The 10,273-nt window shown below is 44.2% G+C and overlaps 1 protein-coding gene across 1 annotated transcript in view; it reads right to left on the reverse strand.

Moving 5' to 3' along the window:
- Srp72 (signal recognition particle 72) overlaps positions 1 to 2,863 on the reverse strand; it is a 29,043-nt gene extending 26,180 nt beyond the window's left edge. Inside the window, exons 1-2 of the mRNA XM_052198419.1 lie at positions 2,718 to 2,863; positions 1,196 to 1,316 (exon numbers count right to left, since the gene is read on the reverse strand). Of these exons, the coding sequence (XP_052054379.1) occupies positions 1,196 to 1,316; positions 2,718 to 2,826 (230 nt within the window). The 5' untranslated portion in view covers positions 2,827 to 2,863. The remainder of the gene's footprint in view (positions 1 to 1,195; positions 1,317 to 2,717) is intronic.
- Positions 2,864 to 10,273: the final 7,410 nt, after the last annotated feature.

Raw genomic sequence — 10,273 nt, forward strand, 5'->3', positions numbered from 1 at the left:
ATGGTGGCGCACGCATGTCATCGGAGCACGTGGGACGTACAGGGAAAGGTCAGGGAGCTAAGCTCTCACTCAGCTACCGAGGAGTTTGAGGCTAGCATGGGAGACACGGGATGCTGTCTCCAAAGAAGGAAGTTTCTTAAATCTACTTAAAAAATATACATTTGTTAACTTGTTCATGAAGAAAATGATTAAGAAAAAAATAATTAGAAATAAAATATGGTATCTATAAATAGCTGGAAAAGATTCAACCAAGCAAGCAGTTATTTAAATCTCCAGATTTAAAACTCATCTGCATTAATGTGATAGTTAAAATTAATTTTGAAGTTTCGACAATAATCCCTCACCCAGAAAAGAAAAACTTATCAAAGCAAATGTAAAAAAAGTAACAATTCAGGAAGTTCATGTTCTGTGAAATGATAAATGAGATTTTTTTTTTAAAAGTCATCAATAATTGAAAACAACTCAAAGGTCTTGGCCTGAACAATGAATGGGTGGTCAGAGGTCAGGCCAAGCTCACGGTACAGTCCTCTGTTGATGTAGATGTTTATGTGCTGTCAACTTACACATGCCTAGCTGACAGATGCGTGATTGATTTCTCCCCAGATTCTCCCTCCATGAACCATTACCAGCTCCCCTATCCCACCTTTGGAAACAAGAGTCTTAGTACACAGCCCAAGATGGCTTCAAACTAGAAATTCTGCCTCAGTCTCCTTCGTGCTGGGTTACAAGTATAAAGTGTATATGTAACTCTTTTCACATTTACGTTCTGCATTCTTTTATGGTTTACCCCATTCTCAGCAGTTCAAAGGAAAGACAGCTCTGGAAATGTGGCACATCCCATCATTCAGGAGGCTGAAGTAGGATTCTATGGTTTAAAACCAGCTTGGGCTACAAAGTGAATTCCAGGCCAGCAAGGATTAGATCCGGAACAAACAAACATACACATATGAAACAATAAGACCTCAGGAAAACAGAAAACAAGCAAAGACACAAAAAACGCAAACAGAATAAAATTCTGAAATTCTTCCAACAGTCCAGCAGAACAGAACCAAGATTACTACTTTGTCTTCCAACTTCAGAAAGACCAATAATAAAGCCAAGAGAAGCTGGTCAATGGTAAGAGCAAGAGGGGGCACTGGGGAGCTGACAGCACTGACCAGAGCATTTCCAATGACAGCAAGTACAAATTACTTACTTGGCTAACACTTTGGTGTGAGTATTGATGACATTCAAGGCTTCTTTAAAACTTCCATTCTGGATAAGGCAAACAACTTTACAGTGCAGGGCAGTTACATCATCCTTGTTGATCTGCAAAACTTGAGAACAGTTTTTAGGAAAGCCATCTTTAAATCCATTCCTCTTGCACACTTTCACTAAACACAAATGGGAATACAGCTTGCCTAACATATGTGAGGCCCTAAGTCTAATTTTAAGCACTGCAAAGCAAACAAAAAAGTACAATGTAGACATGATTTATCTTTGGAATGTTTCAAAGAAATATTCAAAATTTCCCTTTCCCAGACAGAGATCAAAGAGAAATACAAAGAACTCAGGCAGCCGAGGTTCTGTGCTAACAGCATGTCAGTGTCAAAATGACTGGGAACATGGTTCCCTAGCTCCTGGTCAACCACAGGAATCCAATTCTCATTTTAGGAGTTGTCAAAGGAATTTCTAGAAATTAATAGATAGGGCTGAAGTGACAGTCTTGGCTGAATACAGAATTGCTATAGATCGTTATACTGATACTAAATATTGGTTGTGGGTCCACTAAAGGGGTAATGTTAATACAAGTAAATTTGGCACTCATCAATTCTAATTAGCAGCTATTTTTCTTAATGCACCTGTGGCCACCACCATCACCACTTTTATAGGAACTCAGGAATCTGAAGGTGCAAAGTGTTATGTTACTGTGATAGCCTTTATGTAACTAACTAGTGCTTTGTACAACTGAATGGTTTGGTAGTTACATTACCAAACCTAATGTACACAGGTGTATCTACTGTACAGAATATAGCATGGTCATATTACAGGCATATAGTGAAGAATAACAAATTATAGAATCTCATATTGAAGGCAACTAAAATTAGAAATTACAACTTATGGGGGCTAAAAACGCAGGTCTAACTTTCCTTATGTTATTTTAAATGTTGGGACACTCACAGTGTCTGTCTGTCTGTCTGTCTCTCTCTCTCTCTCTCTGGCTAAACACTACGGGGAGGCCTTTGTACGTGGAAATGAATAAAGACTTGACATTCACACCTCTTCCCGTTCGAATCTGCAATGCTTCCACCTTGTCTGCAACAGCATGGATGCTACGTGTCAAGACAGGTTCCTTCCCCTGGCCTAGCCCCAGTCAAAAAGTTTCCTCCATGACACTGTCTTGATCGCTTCGCTCAAGATAACGAAGAAAAGTCGATCTGACATCTTTGCAAAATCCGGCGGCGGAGAAGACACCAAGAACAATTTGGAAGCGGTTCCTGACGCCACGGTCTCTTTAAGTCCCCCCTCCCCCTCGCGTCGGGTCTCGCGGGGACTGAGGGAAGTACACGTGGCCCTAAGCGACCGAGCTCGGGCCGCCGGTGGCCGTGGGGCAGCGACCCGCCCCCGGGCTTGGGGCCGAGCCGGAGGACGCAGCGATCCCCTCCGCGCCGTGCGGAGGAGCCGCGCGAGGACACGGGCGGCGTCCTCCCGACAGCCCGGTCCGCCCCGACACTTACTCTTGTTGACGGTCTTGAGGGCACGCGTGAAGTCGCCGTTCTGCCCGTAACGGTTTACCTCACTCCACAGCGCAGGGACTGACACCCCGCCGCTGCCGCCGCTCGCCATCTTGGAGGAGGTGGGGGTGAGGGAGGAGTAGGGCGACCTCTGCCCCGGAAGAGGATCTCCAAGTTGGCCCGGCGAAGGAGGAAGTTGGTGGTTGCTAGGCGGCCGGGGGTCGCGAGCTACTAGGTCCGGGAGCTAGCGTCAGAAATCGGTTTTCTTTCAGTCTTGCGGCCAGACATTTGTTTGCCTTAGGCCCCTACGCCTGATCGAAAGGTGACCGGAGGTAGGAGGAGTCAGATTCAGAAGGTGCTCACCGAAACTATCGGCCCAAAGCCGCCGGCATTCTGGTGAGACCGCGGTGGTCCAACTGTGGCCGGGCGACAGTCTCCGGGAGAGAAAACTCCCGGTTCTTCGGGTGGTAACTAATTTAAGGAACCGTAGAGAGTCGCTTGAAGGCGGCAGGTAGAGGCCCAGCTTCTCACGGGTGCTTCAGAATTGCCATTTTAGGACACGAACAGGGATGTAGCAGATGTAGGGATGTGAAGATAGGTCAGGTGCTGAGGAAAATACAACGAAAGGCATTGCTTAGCCTCCCTTTGAGATCTAGTTCTGGAGTAGTGTGGGTTGAAAGCCCGATAAGAGGACAATGTCCAGGTTCTTAACTGATTATATGGCTTATGTAGATGTCATACAATAAACTACGTCCTGGAGGACTTCCTTAATGTACTTCTTTAAGGAAACTTGGGCAGCCTATACAGTACACATTCTGATTCCAAGGCTCAGTCCTTGTGCAGAAGACCCATGCATACTAAGCAAGTGCCCTTAGCATCAGCCACACCCTTTATAAGATTACACCCTCTCTACAAAGCTTTCCATTCCTGAGTGCTGATGCAGTAAGTCCCCTCTCTCAGAACGACCTATAGTCCTAAGGCCAGAGACTATATACTTTGCTTGCTACCTGGGAGATCAAACCTTCCTTCACTTCCCCTAGACTCAACCTCAAGTTCTCTTAATGTTGTTACTCAGCTTTTAAATCAAGTATCTACTTCATGTTTCTTGTCTTGAGTCAAGGGCTGAAACTCTAGCTGATTGTCATATGTGTGGTCGGTATATCATACTGAACTTAGGAGTTTCTTTTGGGTCCTGATTTCAGAGATTTCAGCCATAATAGGTTGGCTTTGTTGCTTTGGACCGTCATGGTGGAAATCATGTACTAGTTACCCAGAGCTGCTCACTTACTGGTCACTGGGAAGGAAGCTGGAGAAGGCCCAGACAAAATGTCAAGTTTTAAAAGTACACTCACGGCCGGGCGGTGGTGGCGGCGCACGCCTGTAATCCCAGCACTTTGGGAGGCAGAGGCAGGCGGATTTCTGAGTTCAAGGCCAGCCTGGTTTACAGAGTGAGTTCCAGGACAGCCAGGGCTACACAGAGAAACCCTGCTTCGAAAAAAACCAAATCCAAAAAGCCAAAAAAAAAAAAAAAAGGTACACTCACACTAGGCACCGTCTCCTACAGCCTGTGAGTCGTGACCCCTTGAGGGTCATAGCAATAGCAAAATTAGTTATGAAGTAGCAACAAAATAATTCTATGGTAGTGGTGGTAGGGTCACCACAACATGAACTGTATTAAAGGGTCATGGCATTAGGAAGGTTGAGAACCATTGGCCTGGATGTCCCATCACCTTTAAACAGTGTCAAAGGAGCCTTTATAGAACACTCAAGACTCCAACTATAGCGTATTTCCTAGCTGCTGAACATGCATTAGTCTAATACATCACACACACTTCTGTGTCCCCATCGTTGGGAATTTGCACTTTTATTCATTCAGCGAGTACTTCAGTACAATGTATATGCCTATGCTAGGAATTTACAGTTGCTGAGATAAGATGTCCAGTGTACTTGGAGTATGCATTTCCTAGTTAGATGAGATAAACAATAAACAATATAGGTAGTAAGTTCTATGAGAAACTGAGGATGACAATTGAGTATGGAGACCTAGATTTATTTTCTTTAAAGATCAGAAAGTCTGAATCTCTGCATCTGTCTTAGGTGCTAGCAGAGCCTCTCACACAACAGCCTTACCAGGCTCCTGTCTACATGCACACTTGGCATTTGCAATGTCACAGTTTAGTGTCTCTGGATGGCCTTTCCTTCAGTCTCTGCTCCATTTGTCTTTTTCCTTTAGATAGGAACAATTCTGGGTCAAAACTTCTGAGATGGGTGGGTGGCATACCTCAACTAGCAGCCAAGTCTACCTACTGGAGGTGGTCTCTTCAGTTGTTGGGTATTTTGGCTAATGTCATCCCCAATGGGTCCTGGGAGCCTCTGTCATCCCTGACATCTGGGACTTTCTAGGGGCTCACTCCACCTGCCACTGCTACGTCTACGTATTACTATTCATTCTCCCGGACCTCTGGACATCTCTTCTTCAAATACCTGGTCCATGCTCCCTCCCTCCTTTTCCCTTTCCCTTCCCTCTGCCTCCTGTGATTATTTTGTTCCTCCAAGTGGTATTGAAGCGTCCACACCTTGGCCTTCCTTCTTGTTAAGCTTCATATGGTCTGTGAATTCTATTGTGGGTATTCTGAACTTTTGGGTTAATCTCCACTCATCAGTGACCCTTGGGTCTAGATGTACATACATCACTCAGAATGATATTTTCTAGTTCCATCCATTTGCCTGCAAAATTCGTGAAGTTATTCTTTTTAATAGCTGAGTAACATTCCGTTTGTGTAAATGGACACATTTTCTGTATCCATTCTCCCATTGAGGGACATCTGTGTTGTTTCCAGCTTCTGGGTATTATAAGGCTGTGTCCTTGTGATATAGTGGAGCATCTTTCTGGGTATGCCTAGGAGTAGTATAACTGGGTCTTTAGGTAGATCTATTTCCAATTTTCTAAAAAACTAAAAAACAACAGCCAGATTGATCTCCAAAGTGGTTGTACCAGCTTGCAATCCCACCAGCAATGGAAGAGTGATTCTTTCTCCACATCCACACCAACATCTGCTGTTACTTGAGTTTTTGATCGTAGCTATTCTAATTGGTGAGTGGGTGGTACTATTTGATGTTTTGTAATGATCTGACTCTGCATATGGTATAAGTTGTATTTGTGGGAGGTCTCCAGGAAAAGAGAAGCAATTACACACATACACACACACAGAGAGAGAGATTTAGAATTGATTGCCTGACAGCTTGAGAAGCTAAGAAATCCCACACTCTGTCATATGCAAGCTATCTCCCCTCCCCACCAGTGGTAATAGTTTCAAGTCAAACATGATAGCTAAGGGCAAGAGATTTCCAAGTTCAAACAGAAATCAAATTCACACTTCTTTTTGTTCTGGTTTGTCCTTCAACAGATTTTACTCAGTCTATATTCTCTTCCATAAACATTCACAGAAATAACTTTATCAGCTACCTGGGCATCCTCTTATTGACAACATTAATCACTATGTAGGCACTCAAAAGCTTGTTTGTATAGGACTATACTTGGCCAGTTAGGAGTCCTGAAAACCTTCTACACACACTATTTCATACCAGCAATCCCATGAGACAAGAGCTCTTTAGCCTCATATTATCCTGAACTGACTTTCCACATCCCAGGGATTGCTCTAGGAATTCCTGTGCTATGTGACGGCACAGGACAGTGGATGCTCCACAGTCCAGAAGCAACGTAGCTGATGGAACTCCTAGTCAGGGTGGTATTCATGGTAAGTTAATTAGAATTTTATTTCCTATATAGGTTACATGTAATGTAATCTGCCAAGACATATGCACATCCTTATACATGTATACTTTTTTGTTTTTTTTTTGGATTTTTTGGTTTTTTTGAGACAGGGTTTCTCTGTGTAGCCTCCTGGCTGTCCTGGAACTCACTCTGAAGACCAGGCTGGCCTCAAACTCAGAAATCCTCTGCCTCCCGAGTGCTGGGATTAAAGGCATGTGCAACCACCACCCAGCTACATGTATACATATTTGAAGTTCCATGTTATCCTTGGCTATATAGATCAAGTGCAGAGTAAATGTGGGCTATATGTATATTGATAAAAACTAGAGTATTTGCACAAAAAAGGAAAGTTTGTGTATGCTTTTTACAAAATACTTTCAGACATACACAGGGCTGATTATACTGCACAGTAAGGAATTAACTGGGAAGGGGGGCTAGAGTAATTGTCCAGTGGTCAAGAGAATTTACCATTCTTCCAGAGGATCTGAATTTGACTTCCATAACTGACATCAGGCAATAACTATCTCCAGAAAAAAAAAATCTGACACTTCTAGTCTTCTGAGGGCACCAACACATGCATGTACCCACGTTTCCTTAAAAACAAATAGTAAAACTGGTGACCAGGTAATGAATGATTCTATTAACCAGTCTATCCATGACTAAAAATTTTGATATGCCATAGGTAGGCTTATATGCCATAGGTAGGCTCAGCCACAAAAGGGTTAGAAGAGCAGAAAAACACACATAGCTATGCTAGTTATGGAACAGTAAGCCTGACTAGGTGTGAAAATGTTAAGTTCCCTTAATCTTGCAAATTGGCATTAAGAAACTGCAATTATCTAGTTTCCAGTAGATAACTAGGCATGGCAGAGTGTCAAGTTGACAGGTCTTAAAATCACCATGGAAACACTCTGTTGGCTGTGACTCATCTTGAATGTGGGTGGCACACCCCAGGGGCTGTGGCCCAGGGCAGTGAAAAGCAGGAAGTGCAGAGCAGGGGCAACCACTCACCTTCCTGCCCATGGGAGAATGACAGGGCCCCCCCCCCCCCCCCAGCATGCCTTTTCCCCTGAGATGAACCCACACATCAATGGCTACAGTCAGGTGTCTTGGCACAGGAATGACTAATACAGCAAAGATACATGAAGTTCATAACCCAGCAGAGATAACTGTTAGTCACCATGGCTATGTGGACGCCTGGAAAGACGAAGCCCAAGTAACATTTTAACTTTTTAAGGGAAAAAAGTGGTATTTTCCTTGAGGAACAGTGATCCCTCTTACAAGGGCCTCCCTCGTGCATGGTTGAGAAGTGCTCTGCGATCAGGCTGTGTCCCTCACCTTGCCCGCTCTGAGGCAGGGTCTCACATACCCCACACTGGCCTTGGTCACCTCAAGTAGCTGACATCAAGCTTTTGTTAACAGACCTTGCTCACACAGTGACTTTTAACAGGCCTTCAAAGTACTAAAGAACCTGTAAAATCAAGTGGTAAATTTTGTTTATGGATTTTTTAAAAAGACAGAGTGAAGTAGAAACTTAGTTTCTTTGGAAAGTCAGTTGTGTTGGAAGGTTGCTGAAGCAAATACATGAAGGAACGTTTCGCTGAAGTAGACACGGGAAGATGTTCTGCCAAAGCAAGCATGTGAAAGGACATATAATGAAAGCTCTTTTGCTAAGAACATGCCCCGTATTGGCCCATGTTACAGTGTCTAGTTGAGCTGCAATTGTCAGGACTCCAGAGAGAAATGCACCAAAAAACTTCTGGTGGTGTGCTGCAGTTTCTTACTGCTTCCCAGGACCTGGGCTGATTAGGTGATGTCAGCTGAGACAGACTCACATGCTAAAGCAAGACCTGTGGAGGGCGTGGTGTTTAGAGGGTATAAATAGGAATGGACCGGCAGTGAAGACTGAATTCAGCTGTGCAATGCTGTGGGTCTTCAATGATCTTCACTTTGCTGACAGGCACAGAACAGAGAACTTCTGGCATCCCTCCTGGTCCCTCCAGCTGACTTTAGCCGAAGCTGAGGCCTGGCTGTCTTTGTCCAGTAGTGTCACTGCTGCTGACTTGTGTTTGCTAACCTGACTCTACCAAACTGGACTGCTGGCTTATCGGTGAACTGAGTTGCTGCTGCCTGCTAACTTATGAACAGAACTGCCGATTTCCAGACAACACAAAAGAAAGTTGCGCCAATGAACCTTTGAAAAACAAACAGGTCTACCCCCCACCCCACACCATATCCTTTCTTTTTCTCTAACCACCTCTGGTGGGTGGTGGGCTAAAGAGAGGTTAAAGTGTTTAAGAAATAAAGTTTTAAAAAGTTAAAGCTGCACCGGGCGGTGGTGGCGCAGTCCTGTAATCCCAGCACTCTGGGAGGCAGAGGCAGGCGGATTTCTGAGTTCGAGGCCAGCCAGGTCTACAGAGTGAGTTCCAGGACAGCCAGGGCTACACAGAGAAACCCTGTCTTGAAAAAAACCAAAAGTTAAAGCTGCAACAGCTTTTCTCTGGGCAGTCCTGGTTAGCTTCAAACTCAAGAGATCCTCCGGAGGATCTGGGATTTTAAAAGCATGCACCACCACACACATTAGGCTAAGTCTGAAATTTTTTTCTATAGAGTTAAACACTGTCAGAGTCTACACCACAAAAAAGAGGAGATTGCATCTCAGGGCAATCAAAGGCTTAGTTGAGAATGAGCTCCTTCGAGGCACCAAATGTTAAATCTCAACTATTTCTAAGATAGAGCAGAGTTAATTCAAAGCCTAGACAGAAGTTAAAAATGGACAAGGCTCGACGTTTAAAATGGCAAAAAGCTAGAGAAAAATCAAGGATGAAACCAAGCTCCTGCCTTAGGAGACAGTGACTGTAGCGGCTTAAGAACCGTGGTTCCTATGATGGCACGCATGGGGACAGACAGGCAGGAGTGGTCACACATACAGACAGGCAGAAATGAGTGGTCTCACACACACACACGCACAGAACATCTAGCAGGACAGAGCCAGGAGCCAGGCATCCTAGTCTTGGCTTCTAGTGTTAAGATCACCTGATATGAAGAATTTGAAAGTAGAGGGCACAAAACCTAAGAAAAAGGGTGAGAAAAAGACTAAGAAGTTTGAAGTATCTCAATGTCTGAAGGATTGGTTAGCTAGTAACACCTAACAGGCCCAGGTAAATAAAGAGCTTCTGAAAGGTGGGAAGCACGGACTGGTGAGGGCTTGTCACCACTCTATCTGTAGCCACTTAACACTTGAGGATCATAGTCCTGCAAAAGCATGGATTCTCACATCAGTTTAGTAACCCATAGGCCACTGTACTGCACTATTACCCAATACTAGATTATAGGTTTAAGACAAACTACAATAGACTTCCCTATTTTACAAAAACAATAAAAATGTACAATGAAATGTGGTGTTCATTCATATAAAGAACTCTATAACCTACAATTCTGCCCTCCCTAGACATCATGTAATCGTAGCAAACATGATGGCCTGGCAGTTGCCACTGAAATGTGGCCTAGAGTCACAAGCTAGGCTTAGTAAATGCTGGGACAGCATGCAATGACAGGGACTGCCTGCAGCAGACCAGGATGGAGACATCTCAGTCTCAATCTGCAAATCTTTGTAACAACCGTTGTTCCCCTTTCTCCTAACCTTAGCCATGGACAATGGCCGTACAGATTTCATTTGTGCATGACTGCTTCAGTTGGCCTTGGTGTGCATAATTATTCTATTATATCTGACTCTCTTCTTTCTCCTTCTGCTCTGGTGAATTCTGTGAAACTAGATGTTCCC

This window comes from Apodemus sylvaticus, chromosome 11, assembly GCF_947179515.1.
Source record: "Apodemus sylvaticus chromosome 11, mApoSyl1.1, whole genome shotgun sequence".
NCBI lineage: Eukaryota > Metazoa > Chordata > Mammalia > Rodentia > Muridae > Apodemus > Apodemus sylvaticus.